At 46.3% G+C, this 19537-nt stretch overlaps 1 protein-coding gene across 1 annotated transcript; it reads left to right on the forward strand.

Annotated features, from left to right (window-relative positions):
• Positions 1-3214: 3214 nt before the first annotated feature.
• Positions 3215-16981, forward strand: LOC140405489 (G-protein coupled receptor 182-like). Its single transcript, XM_072494002.1, has 2 exons — positions 3215-3285; positions 14198-16981. The coding sequence occupies exon 2, from the start codon at positions 14220-14222 to the stop codon at positions 15225-15227; it is 1008 nt and encodes a 335-aa protein (XP_072350103.1). The 5' UTR covers positions 3215-3285; positions 14198-14219; the 3' UTR covers positions 15228-16981.
• Positions 16982-19537: the final 2556 nt, after the last annotated feature.

Genomic DNA, 19537 nt, shown 5'->3' on the forward strand with positions numbered 1-19537 from the left:
GTCCAATTCAGCTAACAAGCACGTCTTTCGGAACTTGTGGGAGGAAACCGGAGCACCCGGAGGAAACCCACGCAGACACAGGGAGAAGGTGCAGACTCCACACAGACAGTGACCCAAGCCAGGAATCAAACTCGGGTCCCTGGCGTTTGAAGCAACAATGCTAACCACTGTGCTACCGTGATTGAGGTGTATAAGATTCTGAGGAGTATGGACGGGGTGGATAGAAAGCAGCTGTTCCCCTTAGTTGAAGGGTCAGTAACAAAGGGGGCATAATTTTAAGGTGAGGGGCAGGAGGTTCAGAGGGGATTTGAGGAAAAATGTTTTCACCCAGAGGGTAGTGGGAGTCTGGAATGCACTGCCTGGGAGGGTAGTAGAGGCAGGAAACCTCACAACCTTTTAAAAGGTAGGTGGATGAGCACTGGGAATGTCATAACATTCAAGGCTATGGTCCAAGTGCTGGAAAGTGGGATTAGTGTGCATTTAGTGTTGTTTTGTTGGTGCAGACTCGATGGGCTGAAGGGACTTTTCTGTACTGTATGACTCTATGACCACATGGAGATGTACAACGACATATAACGCAGACCTAGAGTTAGTATGGTGTTGAGCAGAGACATATTAAGACCTAGACTTGGAGATAGCTATTTGCATATACCCTTTACTGTATGTATATAGCAATGAGTAATTAATAAAGACTTGCTGTTAACATCCAGAAGACTATGAAGACTTCTTTAACAGACATGTTCTGCAATTAACACCATTCCAACATGGTGGCAGCTCCAGATCAAAATGCTGAAATGATAAAGAAAACCTCCAATGGAAATTCTGACCTGAAACCACTCGCAACTGAAGCTGAATGGCCTTTTCTGTGCTGTAGCCATCTATGAATCTAATTTGAGCGTCTCATTACTTGCAACAGTAAATTATTGAATGGAATAAGTTGGCAGATAGCTGCCCCACACAGCCAATGTTACAAATGTTTCTTTCAGAAGGGTGCCGCTGCCACATTGTGGAGCCTGCCAAAATCAGTAGATATGGGAAATCCTTTGTACTGCAATGAACAGCAACGCCATTTTGAAACCCTGGAAGCCCTTAAAGCTGGACCCATACTTTAAATATCTTTTATATGAATCACAATTCCCCACTTCCAACTCAACATGGACTCGCGGAAAGCCCAGAACAGTCACAAAACTGGGGTCTTTTAAAGAATATATTTTTAAGTGACAGCATTGCTCCAGACTTCAGTAAATATACTGCAGAACTGCAAGTAAAAGATGATCTAACACCAGACAGGCAATCCAGATAGTTAAACAGTCTGAGCTACACAAGCAACACAGGACAGACCTAAGGAGGGAGAATAAACATGGGGCAGAAGCCAACCCTCAGTCCAACCTATTCACAAAGACGCAGGGACAATCCAAGTCAGGGAAAGCAATTCCTGAACACCCAGCAGAACAACCTTGCCAGTGCTGCAGTGCAAAGCACCCTCACAGGAGAGATCAATGTCCTGTAGGTACAGCCCAATGCTTCCACTGAAACAGACAGGGACACTTTGGCAAACTGTGCAAGTCAAAACCCGAGCATTGCGCAAATAGCCCAAAAGTAACCCACAAGGTTGAGCCCAAAAACCCAGAAGTCACAGCCATGCTTCTTGGGTGAGGTTTGGAATGCTGACATCTGGTAAATGGTCATCAAACAAATTTTAAATGATACCTCGGTGCCAGCGTGACAGTCCTGTCACACAAGGAATTGCAGCCTCTGGCTTTGAACAACGGACACTCCACTTCACTTGACAGAAGGAATCCAGTCAATGGCATCCTGCAGGTGACTCTGAGGTATAAGGACAAAACTATGCAAACCGTCTTTGTCATCCACAACCAGGCCTACTCTCTATTAAGCCACAATGCCTGTATCAAACTCAACCTGCTGCAATGGATTGATGAGGTCAACCAACAAGGGCCTGGTTCCAAATATGAACAAGAGTTTTCAAAGCTCATCACAGGACAAGGCTGCCTGAAAACTGCATTAAGGGCTATGCTCAGGGATGTTGCTAAACCAGTGCTCCTTTTCACTTCACGGGAAGTCTCCCACTCCCTGATGAAGAAAGTACAGCAGCAACTGGATGAAATGGTGAACATGGGAGTTATTTCCAGTCAAACAGCTTGCCGCTTGGCATGGTGCTCTGGGATGGTCCCAGGCACAATGCTGCAGTAGCCGGAAGAGGCACCCCCACAACTCAAAGATGTGCAGGGTAGGTGGATTGGCCACGCTAAATTGCCTCCTTAATTGCAAAAAAAATAATTGGGTACTCTAAAGTTATGGGAAAAAAAGGAATGGGGGGGGGGCGGTTCAGAGGTGTCCAGTCCTGGAGGGAGGGGTGTCCCCAGTCAGAAAGGACAGAGCTGTGCACCCCCCCTCCCCATTACTTCCCACACAAGAAAGTAAACTTTCCCCTCTCCCCCAATCTATCTGGCACACACCAGCCTAAAGGTTGAGGATCGGCAGGAAAAGGCCCCTAAGTGACCTGAATGGATTAGAAGATAGAAATTCCCCGTCACATTGAAGAGGTTTATTTCTTTCTCCACTTTTCACTCACACTCTCATGAAGCCACTGACTCATGCTGAATACAATTCTATGGGCAATAGCAGCCCTCCAGTGCTTGTGGGATATTTTATCACAAGAGTAATCACAACTGAGTCTAATCCTTTTCGCAGTTGAGGGTATCTGTTGACAAGTAACTCTATTGACACCTCAGTTGAGACCAACTAACGCAATACAGACCACAGATCCAGTCATGGATCACCTGATCTGTCTACCTCAGTGCCAGGCCACACAGTATGTTGAACACTTCTTACTAAGTTTTAGGGACATTAACAAATTGGAGAGTTTTAAACTACCTTCATTTTGAAAATATCCCCAACACAATTTATCCCTGTATTTAAACAAAACAACCTCCTATGTCAATTTTGTCCCTGGCTTTATTCATTGCACAATTAGCCAGGTTAATAGTTATTTGGCTCATTTTGGAAAGTAATGATGCTGACCTTTCAAAGCAAAAGCCAAACAAAATGTCCATTATCTTACAACACCTTATGCTCCTTGACCTTTGGTTGCATATCATAACTCCCATGTTTTCCTGTTTACTGCAAAATCCCCCCTCATATTCCTTCCTCCCTGCTCCGCACAGCAATAAATGTTGAATCTCACAACTGAACAGTCATCATTTGGAGAGGTTCTTTTACTGTTGGAACAAATCATTCAGCAAGGCACAAGGAACATTAATTCAGGTTAGTGAGAGCTTTCGTACCGTGTATAATAATTTAAGAGGTAAGTTTTCTGCAATACAGAGATTGTAATGAGATATACTCCGTATGTATTTTTTACACAGTACATTGCAGTGGGTTCCATAACAGGAAAAGTACACTATTAACCTTTTGAAGAAACTCAGCAAGGTTTAGTACAATACGATGACAGGGAGTAGAGAGAGATGGAGCAAGATAGTTAGTTGTGTCACTGATTAATGAAACTTGTTGACCTTGAAACTGCAAAAGTCTTTTTCTACAGCAGCTTCAGTTCATGCTGAAGTGAAAATCAAAATTGATTTAATTAAAACCTTTACAGCACAAAATAAATACCTACCCAATTCATAGGAAATAGGGGCAAGGGGCCATTCGGTCCCTGAGCTTACTCCATTATCCAACGAGATCACCTTTAATATCTAGAAATCTATCAATTTTTGTCTTAAACATATTCAATGTTTGAGCCTCTACAGCCCTCTGGGGTAAAAAATTCCAAAGATTTCCCACCCTCTGAATGAAGAAATTCATCTTCACCTCAGTCTTTAATAGCCTACCTTTTATTCTGAAACTCTGTCCCCTGCTTCTAGATGGCCCCCAACCAGAGGAAACCTTCTTCCTGCATCCATTCCGTGAAGCCGTGTAAGAATTTTGTACAGTTCAATGAGATCACCTCTCATTCTTCTAAAATCTAGAGAATACAGGCCCGGTCTCCTCAATCACTCCCCATAAGACAATCCTGCCAACCCCAGGACTAGTCTGGTAAACCTTCATTGCACTCCCTCTATGGCCAGTAAGTCTTCCTTAGGTAAGGAAACCAAAACTGTACACAATTCTCTAGGTGTGGTCTTACCAAGGCTCCGTACAATTGCAGCAGGCCTTCTTTACTCCTGTACTCAAATCCTTGTTCAGTGAAAACCAACGTACCATTAGCCTTCCCATTTGCTTGTTGCACCTGTATGTTAGCTTTCAGTGACATATGAACAAGAGCACCCAGGACCCTTTGGACATCAACACTTCCCAATCTCTCCCATTTGAGAAATACTCTGCATTTGTTTTTCCTATCAAATTGGATAACTTTTTTTCCACGTCATATTCCATCTTCCATGTCCTTGTCTACTCACTTAGCCTGTCTAAATCCCTTTATAGTCTCTTTTATTCCCTCATTCATTTTGTTTCTCTTAAACCCAGACCTGAAATAGTTTGTACATTTTAGGGGGGTGAATTTCCATGAAGGATTCTCCATCCATCCCGTATTCATCTGTGATCTTTTTCAGGTGATTCCATAGCTCTTACACTGATGTTACAGTGGACAGGCAGGAGAACCACCTGTCCCTAGCAGAAATTAACTCTGTTAATCGTGTCATCCCCCCCTCTTCTCTCCTTAAGGCATTGATTTCAATGCCAGGCTAGAATTTTAGATATGCGAATGCTCTTCTGGTACCTTAACCAAGTGGCAGTTTTTTCATGTGCTGGTCTGGGCAGGAAGGTTCAGCAGGCTAGTCCACAATGGCGACCATCACAATCATGCGTGATCCAGTGCTCACCAAACATCCACACATTTCTCCACTGTTGGGATTCTCCGTTGCGCCGGCAGCCCAGGGATTTCCCGACGGCGCGGGGCTGCCTACAATGGGAAACCCCATTGACCGGTCGGCGTAACGGAGAATCACGCCGGCGGGTCGGGGCAGAAATGTGGTGCGGCGGGGCAGAGAATCCAGCATCCCATTGGCCAGCTGGCAAAACGGAGAATCCTGGGGGCGCGCCTGGAGGGACGGAGAATTCTGCCCTTGCTCTTTCCAGCAAAGAGTAATTTGATCATTAGTCAGAGCCTGATTAATTTTCGTCCTTTCCTGCCCAACTGTGCTGAGACCAATTATTGCAACTCTTCTCTGACACAGATCACCTACCTCAGCACAGACCAGGAATCGTCTGATCTGTACATCTGTGGGTAATGTGCCTTTTGGAGGAGCCCGCCTACACAGGGTGAACTGCAACCTTGTCCCAACAAAACTGTCAATCCCACCTTTTCTCACAGCATTTTCCATTCTGCTAGCCCCACTGAGAGAGAAAGGAAATTTTACTCAGCAAGCAAACTCTATTTCACTCTGTGTGAAGTTGAAGGAAAAGTATTTGATTAAACATTCATGACAAATGGTGACAGCTTTACAATACTTTTTCTTTAGCTTTACAGATAAGGAAATGTACAGCAAGGCACGTTGCCCCTCTTCAGTCTTAGATTGTGAGTCACTCACTTCCTTTCAGTAGACAATAAAATAAAAAGTTATTTTCTGATTTTGAAAAGCAAAATCCTGCAAATCAGAAATAAAAACAGAAAATGCTGGAAATACTCAACAGGTCTGGCAGCATCTGTGGCGAGGGAAACAGAGTGAAGGTTTCAGGTTGTCAGTGAGGTCATTGACCTGTAACATGTTTTCTCTCTGACCTGCTGAGTATTTCAGTGATTATGGTGGGGGTAGTACATTCACAAGACAAGTTCTGAGTTTTCTGATTGAACTGGATTACTGCCTTAGTTTAATCCTTTGTTTTTTTCTTTTTTTCCTAATTGTGGTTGGAGATAAATAATTAGATGGCCAAAGTCAGCATGTTTGGTGATTTTTGTTTGCTCAAAAATAATGACACAATTAACTTGTGAGACATGTCATTGTTTCACATGGACATATTTTTTATTCATTCATGGGATGTAAGCATCACTGGCTAGACCAGCATTTGTTGCCCAATCCCCAATTGCCCTTGAGAAGGTGGTGGTGAGCTGCCTTCTTAAACCACTGCAGCCCATATGGTGTAGGCACACCCACAGTGCTGTCAGGGAGGGAGTTCCAGGATTTTGACCCAGTGACAGTGAAGGAACGGCCGCTATATTTCCAAGTCAGGATGATGTGGGCTCAGAGGGGAACTTCCAGGTGTTAGTGTTCCCATGTGTGTGCTGCCCATGTCTTTCTAGGGGGTAGTGGTCGTGGGTTTAGAAGGTGCTGTCTAAGGAATCTTGGTGAGTTCCTGCAGTGCATTTTATAGATTGCACTGCTACCTCTGTGCGTCGGTGGTGGAGGGAGTGAATGTTTGTGAATGGGGTGCCAATAAAACGGGCTGCTTTGTCTTGGATGGTGTTGAGCTTCTTGAGTGTTGTTGGAGCTGCACTCGTCCAGGCAAGTGGAGAGTATTCTATCACAATCCTGGCTTGTGCCTTGTAGATGGTTGACAGGTTTTGTGGAGTCAGATGGCGAGTTAATTGCCGTAGGATTCCTAGCCTTAGACCTGATCTTGTAGCCACAGTTCAGATTCTGGTCAATGGTAACCCCCAGGATGTTGATAGTGGGGGATTCAGCGATGGTAATGCTATTGAATGTAAAATAGTTAGATTCTGTCTTGTTGGAAATGGTCATTGCCTGGTACTTGTGTGGCACAAATGTTACTTGCCACTTGTATACCCAAGCCTGGATATTTCTCAGGTCTTGCTGCATTTGGACATGAACTGCTCAGATACTCCTCAGTATCTGAGGAGCCATGAACATTGTGCAATCATCAGTGCACATCCCCACTTCTGACCCGATGATGGAAGAAAGGCAATTGATGAAGCAACTGAAGATGGTTGGGCCAAGGACACTGTCCTTTTAAAAAAAATGTTTTTATTGGGTTTTAAACAAGTTAGAAGTACAGGTATATATATATATATATATATACCTTGCAAAGCAAAACATATGGGATCTAGGAAATATAACCGGACGGGTGTGTGTGTGTGTGTGTAGGAGGGGGGGGGGGGTCTTTTCTCCCCTCTTTTATTCTTTCCTTTTTACAGATCATCTACCTAGGATGGAGGAGGCACCTAGGTGGTGCCCCCTAATACTTTTTAAATTATTTTGTGCAGTTGCCTTGGGATCGGCCATTGCTCGTTTCTCCTTCCCATTTTTCTTTGCATTCTTTCACTATGCTGTGGTTGCTGCCACAGGTCTTCCCAGGTGCTCCCCCCACCCGTTTTTGTTCTCTTATCTCTTCCCCTTCTGACTCCCCTTTTTTGTTCTCCCACCTTCACCCCTACCTTCGCTGCTGCCCCACATTCTTTCTTGCTGGGTTTTGCTACCTCACTGTGCTCCCCACCCCCAACCCACCCCTCTCCCGATCCCCCCTCGCTTTCCTCTTTCTGTCTTGTCCTGGCTATTTCTCCCTGGCTACTTATTTATTTATGTGTTGAGGAACTCTTGCAGTGATGTCCTGGAATTGAGAAGATTAATCTCCTACAATGACAACGTTTGGACTAGGTATGACTCCAACCAGCCTGAGAGTTTTCCCCCTGATTCCCATTGACTCCAGTTTAGCTAGACTCCTTGATGCCATACTCGGTCAAAGGACAGTCACTCTCACCTCTAGAGTTCAGCTCTTTTGTCCATGTTTGAACCAAGGCTGTAGTGAGGTCAGGACCTGAGTAACTCTGGCAGAACTCAAACTGAGCATCAGTGAGCAGGATATTGCTAAGCAAGTGCCCCTTGATAGCACTGTTGATGACCCCTTCCAGCACTTTACTGATCATCAAGAGTAGACCAATGGGGCAGTAATTGGCTGGGTTGGATTTGTCCTGCTTTTTGTGTACAGCACATACCTGGGCAGTTTTCCACATTGCCGGGTAGATGCCAGTGTTGTGGTTTTACTGGAACAGCTTGGCTAGGGGTGCCGCAAGTTCTGGTGCACAATTCTTCAGTACTATTGCTGGAATATTATCAGGGCCCATAGTCTTTGCAGGATCAAGTACCTTCAGCCGTTTCATGATATCATGTGGAATGAATTGTATTGGTTGAAGACTGGCATCTGTGATGCTGGGAACCTCCGGAGGAGACCGAGATGGGTCGTCCACCCGGCACTTCTGGCTGAAGATTGTTGCGAATGCCTCAGCCTTGTCTTTTGTTTTGTTTTTTAAAATATATTTATTCAAATTTTTCAACAAATTTTCAACAAAATCCCCCCCCCCCCCCAACAAAAAGAAAGAGACAAGAACACAACAATCAGAAATTATACATTGGATTTCCCCCATATAACATTTAAAAACACAAATAGGGAAACCCCCCCCACCTTCACCCAAACGCCACCCCAAAAGAAACACCCCCCTCCCTCGGGCTGCTGCTGCTGTTGACCTCCTCCTAACGCTCCATGAGATAGTCTAGGAACGGTTGCCACCTCCTGAGGAACCCTTGCACAGACCCTCGCAAGGCAAACTTTATCCTCTCCAGCTTGATGAACCCTGCCATGTCATTGATCCAAGCTTCCACACTAGGGGGCTTCGCATCTTTCCATATTAGTAAAGTCCTCCGCCGGGCTACCAGGGACGCAAAGGCCAGAACACCGGCCTCTTTCGCCTCCTGCACTCCCAGCTCGTCCGATACCCCGAATAATGCCAATCCCCAGCTCGGCTTGACCCGGGCGTCACCACCTTGGACATAGTCCTCGCAAAACCCCTCCAAAACCCATCCAGCGCCGGGCACGACCAGAACATATGGACGTGATTTGCCGGGCTCCTCAAGAACCTCCCACATCTGTCCTCCACCCCAAAGAACCTACTCAACCTCGCCCCTGTCATATGCGCTCTGTGAGTAACTTTGAACTGTATTAGGCTGAGCCCGGCACAAGAGGAGGAAGAATTAACCCTACTCAGGGCATCAGCCCATAGACCCTCGTCTATCTCCTCCCCAAACTCCTCCTCCCACTTGCCCTTTAACTCCTCCACCGAGGCCTCCTCCTCTTCCTTCAGCTCCTGGTAAATCGCCGACACCTTGCCTTCTCCAACCCATACACCCGAAATCGCCCTGTCCTGAATCCCACTTGCCGGAAGCAGCGGGAATTCCCTCACCTGCCGCCTCACAAACACCCTCACTTGCATGTACCTGAAAGCGTTTCCCGGGGGTAGCCCAAACTTCTCCTCCAGCGCCCCTAGGCTCGCAAAGGTCCCATCGATGAACAGGTCCCCCATTCTTCTAATCCCTGCCCGATGCCAGCTCCGAAACCCCCCCATCCATCCTTCCCGGGACAAACCGATGATTCTCCCGAATCGGGGACCAAACCGAGGCTCCCACCTCGCCCCTGTGTCGCCTCCACTGCCCCCAGATCTTCAGCGTCGCCGCCACCACCGGACCCGTGGTGTACCTTGTCGGCGAGAGCGGCAGCGGTGCCGTCACCAGCGCCCTCAGGCTCGTGCCCACACAGGACGCCATCACTAGCCTCTTCCACGCCGCCCCCTCTCCCTCCATTACCCACTTACAGATCATCGCCACATTGGCTGCCCAATAATAGCCACACAAATTCGGCAGCGCCAGCCCCCCCCCCCCCTGTCCCTGCTACGCTCCAGAAACACTCTCTTCACCCTCGGGGTCTTATTCGCCCACACAAATCCCATGATGCTCCTGCTTACCCGTTTGAAAAAGGCCTTGGGGATCATAGTGGGAAGGCACTGGAACACAAAGAGAAACCTCGGGAGGACCGTCATTTTGACCGACTGCACCCTACCCGCTAGTGAGAGTGGCAGCATATCCCATCTTTTAAAATCCTCTTCCATCTGCTCCACCAACCGCGTCAAATTGAGCTTGTGAGGGCCCCCCAACTCCTAGCTACTTGGATGCCTAGGTACCGAAAGCTCCTTTCCACCTCTTCAGTGGTAGCTCGTCTATCCCCCTTCCCTGGTCCCCTGAATGCACCACAAAGAGCTCACTCTTCCCTACGTTGAGTTTATACCCCGAAAAGTCCCCAAACTCCCTAAGGATCCGCATGACCTCCGCCATCCCCTCCACTGGATCCGCCACATACAACAACAGGTCGTCGGCATACAATGACACCCCGTGTTCCTCTCCCCCCCGAACCAATCCCCTCCATTTCCTGGACTCCCTCAGTGCCATGGCCAGTGGCTCAATTGCCAGTGCAAACAACAAGGGGGATAAGGGGCACCCCTGCCTCATCCCCCGGTACAGCCGAAAGTACTCCGACCTCCGCCGGTTCGTAGCCACACTCGCCACTGGGGCTCTATATAGCAGCCTGAGCCAACTGATGAACCCCTCCCCGAACCCAAACCTCCGCAACACTTCCCAAAGATACTCCCACTCCACCCGATCAAAGGCCTTCTCCGCGTCCATAGCTGCCACTACCTCCGCTTCCCTCTCCACCGAGGGCATCATAATCACATTGAGGAGCCTCCGCACATTTGTATTTAGCTGCCTACCCTTCACAAATCCCGTCTGGTCCTCATGAATCACCCCCGGGACACAGTCCTCAATTCCCGTAGCCAGCACCTTCGCCAGCAACTTGGCGTCAACATTGAGGAGCGAGATCGGTCTATACGACCCACATTGCAATGGATCCTTATCCCGCTTCAAGATCAAAGAAATCAGCGCCCTGGACATTGTCGAAGGCAAGGTCCCCCCCCTCCCTCACCTTATTAAAAGTCCTCACTAGCAACGGGCCCAGCAGGTCCACGTATTTCCTGTAGAATTCAACCGGGAACCCATCCGGCCTCGGGGCCTTCCCCGCATGCGTGCTCCCCAATCCTTTAAGCAGCTCCTCCAGCCCAATTGGCGACCCCAAACCAGCAACCTGCTCCTCCTCCACCCTCGGGAACCTCAGCTAATCCAGGAATCGTCGCATCCCCTCCTCCCCCGCTGGGGGCTCAGTCCTGTGCAGATCCCCATAGAAGTCCCTAAATACCTTGTTTATTCTCACCGTACTCCGCACCGTATTCCCCCCTCTATCCTTAACTCCACCAATCTCCCTCGCTGCCTCCCTCTTACGAAGCTGTTGTGCCAGCATCCGACTCGCATTCTCCCCATACTCATAAACCGCCCCCTGCACTTTCCTCCACTGTGCCTCTGCTTTCCCAGTGGTCATCAGGCCGAATTCCGTCTGGAGGTTCCGTCGCTCCCTGAGTAGCCCCTCCTCGGGGGCCTCTGCATACCTCCTGTCCACCAACATCTCCCTCTCCTCGCTCTTCTCCCTGTGGACCTTAATGGAGATTAGCTCTCCCCTGACCACCACCTTCAACGCCTCCCAGACTACCCCCACCTGCACCTCCCCATTGTCGTTGGCCTCCAAATATCTTTCAATACACCCCCGCACCCACCTGCACACCCCCTCATCCGCCAACAGTCCCACATCAAGGCGCCACAGCGGGCGCTGGTCCCTCTCCTCCCCCAACTCCAGCTCCACCCAATGCGGGGCGTGGTCTGAGATGGCTATGGCCGAATATTCCGTTCCCTCCACTTTCGGGATTAGCGCCCTACTCAAAATGAAAAAGTCTATCCTGGAGTAGGCTCTATGGACGTGGGAAAAGAAGGAAAATTCCCTGGTCAGTGGCCTGGCAAACCTCCATGGATCCACTCCCCCCATCTGGTCCATGAACCCCCCCCCCCCCCCCCCCGAGCACCTTGGCCGCAGCCGGCCTCTTACCCGTCCTGGACCTAGAACGGTCCAGTGCTGGGTCCAGCACAGTCTTGAAGTCCCCTCCCCATTATCAAGCTTCCTACCTCCAGATCCGGAATCCGACCCAGCATGCGTTTCATAAATCCGGCATCATCCCAATTCGGGGCATATACATTCACCAGTACCACCCGCACCCCCTGCAACCTACCACTCACCATCACATATCGACCTCCATTATCCACTACAATATTCAGTGCCTCGAACGACACCCGCTTCCCCGCCAGTATTGCAACCCCTCTGTTCTTCGCATTCAGCCCTGAATGAAAGACCTATCCTACCCACCCCTTTCTCAGCCTTGTCTTTTGTACATACACGCTGGGCTCCCCCAGCATTGAGGATGGGAATATTTGTGGAGCCTCCTCCTCCAGTGAGTTGATTAATTGTCCACCACCATTCAGAGCTGGATGTGGCAGGACTGCAGATTTCAGATCTGTTCTGTTGGCTCTGGGGTCGCTTAGCTTTGTCTATCGCATGGTGCTTCCGCTGTTTGGCACACAAGTGGTCCTGTGTTGTAGCTTCACCGGGCTGTGACCTCATATTTAGGTAGGCCTGTGTTGTTCCTGGCATGTCATTGAACCAAGGTCAATCCCCCAGCTTGATGGTAATGTTAACGTTAGAGTGGGGATATGCCAGGCTATGAGGTTACAGATTGTGGTTGAGGACAATTCTGCTTCTGATAGCCCACAGCACCTCATGGATGCCCAGTTTTGAGTTTTTGGCTCTGTTTGAAATCTATCATATTTAGCATGGTGGTAGTGCCACACAACATGATGTATCCTCAAAGTGAAGATGGGACTGTGTCTCTACAAAGGCTGTGCGGTGGTCACACCTAATGCTCCTGTCTTGGACAAATGCTTCTGCGGCAGGCAGGTTGGTGAGGATGAGGTCATGTATATCTTCTCCCACTTGTTGGTTCTCACACCACCTTCTGCAGACCCAATCTAGCAGCTATATCTTTAGGACTTGGCCAGTCTATAGTGCTGCTACCGATGCACTCTTGATTATGGACATTGAAGTCCCCCGCCCAGAGTTAATTCTGTACCCTTGCCACCCTCGGAGCTTTCTCTAAGTGAACATGGAGGAGTACTGATACATCAGCTGAGGGGTGGAGGGTGCGGGTGGGGGGCATGCAGAGTTGTAATCAGCCCATGTTTGATCTGATGTCATGAGAATTCATGGAGTCCGGAGTCAATGTTGAAGGCTCCCAAGGCAACTCCTTCCTGACTATTCCTGTACTCCAACATTGTGATAAAGGTGATGTTGTTTTCCCTCCTAAGCACAAAGATGGTGGTTCTTTTTCCTCCCTCTCCTGAAGACGTTGACTCTTGCTAACATGTATTTCTGTGGGTGCTGGTCACTATGGTGCTGCTTTTCAGACGAGACTGAAAAACTGAGGCTCTGTCTTCCCTCTCAGGTGGACGTAAAAGATCCCATAGCTACGCTTTGAAGAAGAGCGGAGGAATACCTTCAGTCAATATTTATCCTTCAACTGACACTCAAAACAAAAGTGGTCATTATTTCAGTGCTCTTTATGGGATCTTGCTGTGTGCAATTGCCTGCCTGTTTCCTACATGACGACAGTGACTACATTTCAGAAGTACTTAATTGACCATAAAACAATTTGGGACATCCTGTATAATTACAATTTCTTTCTCGCTTTTCTTTGCTTGCTAACACCCTTGCCGAACAAAACCTAGCGATGTCAATTGTGAAATCTCCAATTGACCCTCCGCTTCAACGATTTTTGGGGGGAGGAAGTTCCAGATGTCCACTGGCCTTTGTGTGAAGGAATGCTAAAACCATTTGTAGCTCCCTTTACAGATGCCTCAGCTCATATCACTTAACTCAGCAGAGAGTGGGACGAAACCTTCAAGTCTCCTATGTTTTACTACCACACCATGCAGTCAAGATATTGTGGTGGGGGGCACCAGTGCCTCTTTAAAAAAAGACAAATGGCTACTGAAATCAACCAAACATAAGACAAGAGATGAGAAAGATATTACACAGTACAGGAAAACAACAAGGACTGGGAAAAAGCTGATTTTTTTTCCACATCTGAAAGCAATGACTCAGGCAGGCATATGGTTCCATTGGTTCATGTACTCTTCTGCTCTCTTGCCCAGGTGAGTATTCTTGTTGTGCAGGGCTGGACAGTGAGTATTGGAGAGCTATTCAACTGAGGGGGCATCTCAACTGAGTTTGATCCTGTTATTCATTTCCAGTTTACTGGTTGCTTATTGCCCAGGGGACACTCGTGCCACTTGTAACAATGCTGCTGCTAAAGTCAATGCAGACTGAATCTGGGACTTTCCTGGTTTATTTACTTTAGCTCCAAACCAGACAATGCAGCTATGCCATTGAGGCAGCTCGTGGATACTGTATTTAATCAAAATACTTTTTGATTCAGTATTACAAATGGTTCTCGTTTCTGCAGGTTCTACAAAGAGGACTCCGAAATGGCCACCTCTAATAGCAGCTTCCATGCCAACAACAGTGATGAGTGCCATGGTGATGACTGCCTCTGTTGGATTCATTTGAATTACAAGGCATTGGACATATCAACATTTTCTTTCTACCTATTCTTTCTTCTAGTAGGTCTGATAGAGAATATAATTGTTATTTGGATAAACTGGCGGATGAGGGAATCCAGGAAAGAAAGCAACCTTTACATTTTTAACATGGCTATCGCTGACATGTGTGCAGTTTTATTCATACCGTTGAGGATGACAGAGACTTTGTACAATTACCAATGGATCTGGGGAAGCATTCTGTGTAAATTTGATTCCTTCTTTTATTTTGTTACTCTGTACAGTAGCATCTTCTTCTTGGCCTGTTTTAGCGTCGATGGATACGTCTCACTGCGATACCCACTCCAAGCCCAGGGATCAAGAGACCAACAAATCCGCAGGATGGTGTGTGTGTGTATGTGGACTGTGGCTGTGCTGTTATCCATACCACAATTTATATATGTTGAAACTTTAGGAACTGTGTATATTTACTGCTTCGCAAAGAATATGCTATTTTTGAATGTTACAGGCTCTCTAACTTTACTTTTTGGCTTCATTATTCCTTTGCCTATAATTATGGTGAGTAATGTTTTCACTGCAAGAGCTGTGAAAGACTCCAGTAACATAGAAAGCATAAGGACCCGCAAAATAATATATGCTTATATCATCGCATTTTTGCTTTGCTGGACGCCTTTTTACATAATTGTATTTCTTTCCCTTTTCGATGTGTTTTTAAAATGTGCTGTGTACCAGTTAGTTTATTACCTTTATGACCTTGTGGAGTGCCTCACCTTTTCCCACTGTGTTTTAAATCCCATTCTCTACAACTTTATGCACAAAGAGTTCAGGTATCATTTAACAGCCAGTGTTGTAAAGTACATGCCCAAGCGATATGTCAAGGAGGATGACAATGTTTCCATTTCTTCAGAAACCAAACATATTGTGGTCATTACATGATTCTATGAATCTAATCCTTTGAGAGGGGAGGAGAAACTGTGGATGTTAGTGATTCAGTCAAAATGATCTTTCAATTTTTTTTCCTTCTGTTCCTAGTTATTGTTTTAATGTTAATTGACAATCATATGGGCATCTTACTGCTGTAAAGTATTAAATAATTCTATTAAAAATATCTTGTTAGAAATGGGACGCATAATGAAGGGATCAAGATGGCTTGGTGGCACAGGATGTTGGCTCACTATTATAGGAACATTCAAGTTTTTATCTCATTATGTCTTGCATAGGCCTCATAGAAAGTTCTTGGTATCTGACTTTGGATTTATTCCTCCAGGAGCAGCTCCTTCCCAAGCCTTTCAGCCTACCAAAGTCTCACAGCTCAAATCATTCAGTTGGAAATAAAAGCTTAAAAATAACTGAGTCACGTGGGCTTTGTGATGGTTGATGGGCTGAAAGTGGCCATTGTTTGAATGCACAGTCCCTTTGTGTAAGGATTCAGGTCCTTGATCACATTGTGTACTCCCAGTGATTCAAGAAAGCTTTCAAGCCACTTGCCCACAGAGAAGAAGGGAGTTTCAGAGGGAAAACCCAACTGTGTCTCTCTTCCTAACGAGTTACCTACAGAATAGTATGGATCTCAGTGGGTGGAAACTGAGAGAGGAGAATGAGGAAAGTATTGTTTTTAAGGGGAAAAAACCAAATGAAATTACAACTTAATCCGTCCGTCTGTTTGAGTTAGTTTGGCTCAGTAATCAGCACTCACCTCCAGGTTTGAAGGTTGTAGGTTCACACCCTTGTCCAGGATTTTAACCTAGACCAACCCTTTTGTATAGTGGTGAGGAATATTACATTATCAGAGTGTTAAACAGAGACCCTGCTCTGTTAGATCAGGCAGATGTTAACGACGCTACTGCGGGAGGAAAGAGTTGTAAGGAATTCTCCCACTGGTTTGGCTAATATAACTCCCTCAACCAATGCGATCAAAATAAATAAACCGATCTTTTATCGCTTTTTGCAGTTTATGGAATATTGCTGTGCGCAAAATGGATGTTGCATTTGCCTACATAATAAATAACTGCACTTCAAAACAACTTCATTGTATGGGAAGTATTTGGGGAGATGTAATAAGGTGCTACATAAACACAAGATTTTCTTTCTTCTGAAATGCCCTTCCTGCAGCTGTCCACCTCGTCTTGCTCCTTTAAGAGGCTCCTTAAAACCAACCTCTTTGACTAACCTCTTGGTCATTATGCCCTACCATCTCATGAGGCCTGGTGTCATGTTTTGTTTGATAATACTCCTATGATCCTGGAATCTTCAATTGCATTAAAGGCGCTATATAACTAAGTTGTTGTTACAAGATTGTCCCATGGGCTCAATGGGTAAAGGCAACACAACTCACAGACCAGAAAGTCTCCGGTTCAATTCCTGGCCTGTGCGGAGTTAGCTGCTGTCAGCTAGAGCACCATTAATGGTGCTGCAATAACGAAGGAGCAGAAAATCAGCAGCGCCACTCCTCGCACTCCAGCATCCCCCATAGGGAAGTATGTAGGCGAGTACAGGATCAGGCTCGACAGTGAAGCTCTTATGTGGCATTTTGGGAGCAATGTGATGTGCACGTTTTTTATGCTCACACCTGACTAGACACTTGAGCAAGCTCTAGAACGACACCACATCAGGATTCATTGCTTTCTGCTGGGGTGGGAGGGGGGAGTGGATGTCTCTTTGTAATCAAATAAAAAGTTGTGAACATTGCAGTTTATTGTGAATGTATATTAATTCCATCGCTGGCTAAGTCTGTTATCTCGCAATGATTTTCCCCACTTTTGATACTCACTCACCATAATTCATAGAACTGTTCTCCTGCATTTCAATTTCTCTTCGAAAACATTGCCCAATCATGCTATAGCAAAGCAAAAATACTCAAAAACAGCAGGTATGACAGTTCTGTATTCCAGATCCTTAAAAAATATTTGTATCTGTTAAAGTATGAACCCAAGCCCCAACTTAAGTCCTGATGATCAACTTAAATGCCACTGGTTAACTTACTGCTGCCGTTCCTGAGCCGTTGGGACAAGGATTGATTTCCGGTATGCATCAGACTAATTCAGCACAAAACCTCCAAGGCAGCACAGGCTCCAGAGCTCAACAAGTGACAACAGCAGGGATAAATATAACTGAGTCCTCAAAGCAGGACCATGGCAATCATCAGGAACCATGCTCCACTCTTCAGCATATCTGGCAATATCACAGCAGATGTGCTAACAATAGTGAAGACATTGCAACCTTTGAGTAAGCAGAAGATCCTGCTTATGTAGATAGAATTGCCACAAGCTTTATGATGTAGGATCCAATAAATATTGTTCTCTATATATTTCCCAAATAAAGTGCATTTAAAACCAGCTTTATTCAGATTTTAAATTAAGCGACAATAATGGCGCAGGCATTACTTCATGGTCCAATAACATTTTATGTACAACAGACGTATAGATCTCAAATCAACATATACTTTAATGTTGCACTCATCAGTGTAAAGGATGTCTGCAGTACACTTTAAATCCTCGCGCTCAATTACAGCATCATGCAATCTCCAAGAACCTATCTACTCCAACCTCATTTTTCAGCACTTGGTCCGTAGCCTTGTCTGCTGTGTCGTTTCAAATGCCCATCTAAATACTTCTTCAATGTTGGGAGAATTCCCACCCCGCCTCCACCAACCTTTCAGGCAGTGAGTTCCAGATTCCCACCACCCTCTGGGTGAAAATGTAAGAGATTCCACACACACAAAACTTTCTAGTCCAGATTATGGGATTGAGATTAGGAACTGGTTGCATTCTGGGACTGGTTTTTAGCAGCCCTTCCAAACAAAATATATAAATCCAGTTGGTATCAGCAAGGAAGCTCAAACAAGGTCGTGGCAGCATGCAATTCAGCCAAGAAAGGTTTTCACAGACGGTAACTGGAGGAACACCATACTGTGGAGATGTGCTCCACCGGACCCAGCCTCCTAATCTCATTTAGCACATGGGCCAAGTTTGTAATTTCCAAAATGTGCATTGAAGTACCAAGTGCCATATCGTCCTGCAAACAACCGTCACTTCATGTACATTGATTTCTGGTATGGAATTCCTCTCAGGGGAGAAAGGAGCAGAAGCAGTTGTGCTGCAGGAAATTTTGTTTCCTTTTGCAAAATAAGTGACTCCTGCTGGAACGTGTGGCAAAGTCTTCCATGCGCAAACTGTCTGAACTCATTTTAGGCAAACATGCAGAACCTGCCAACATTCTTGGAGCTCTATTTCAGGACAGGTGAAAGAGAAGAGAAACCCAGCAACAAATGTGCATTTTATTCTCGTAGTTTAGCAGTAACAAACAGCTTTGCAGCAAAGGAAATCTTATCTCCTGCTCCAAATATGAACTGAAAGGAATGGCTGCAGATAAATATCTGACTATTCACTGGTGTCACAAAACAATTTATGACTCCTGGCGCATCAATGCTTGGCACTCCAGGTGCAGGGAAACTGGCCAGTGACCCTGCTAGAAGACAAATGGGAGCTTTCACATGAATACCCCTTTAAATTAGGTATGGCAACTCTCACTTCGAACAGCACTGCAGCAAGGAGTTGAGAGCGAGCGGTGGAGACTTTTATACTTTCAAAGTTCCAAAGCATTTCACAGCCAATTAATTACATCTGAAGTGTAGTCACTGTTAAAAGGGGAAATGCAGCAGCCAATCGGCATACATTTCCAAAAGCTAACAGCCAGATAATATGAACTGATGTTTGTTGGGTAATACAGTTCTTGGAAAACTCCCCTGCCATGGGATCTTTTTATACCCACCTAAACAAGCAGATAAGGTCTCAGTTTAAAATCTGGGCTATAAGATGGTACCTCAAAGTGCAGCACTCCCTCAGCACTTCAGCTGAAACGTCAGCCTGGATTTAGTACTCAAGTCTCCGAACTGGGACATGGATCCACAACCTTCTGACTCAGAGGTGAGTATGTTAATCTGCAAATAGATTCGGCAAATCAAATTTGTCCCAATACCGTAGAGGAGAATTCCTGGAGTCTATACAAGATGATTTTCTGGAGCAATACGTGGAGGAACCTATCAGAGAACAGACAGCGTGTAACAGACTGTGTAATACCGCAACGGCCCGAGGACCCACCAAACAATCCATGACTTACCTGCTCCAGGTGAACTGCTGCATCCTTTCCCTGGTGTAGGCCTGACTAGGCCCACACCGGAGTCAGACTACGTGACTGCTCCCTCCAGTCTCCGACCACGTGACCTGAACCTACCATGTGGTTTTCAG

This window comes from Scyliorhinus torazame, chromosome X (assembly GCF_047496885.1).
Source record: "Scyliorhinus torazame isolate Kashiwa2021f chromosome X, sScyTor2.1, whole genome shotgun sequence".
Classification (NCBI taxonomy): Eukaryota; Metazoa; Chordata; class Chondrichthyes; order Carcharhiniformes; family Scyliorhinidae; genus Scyliorhinus; species Scyliorhinus torazame.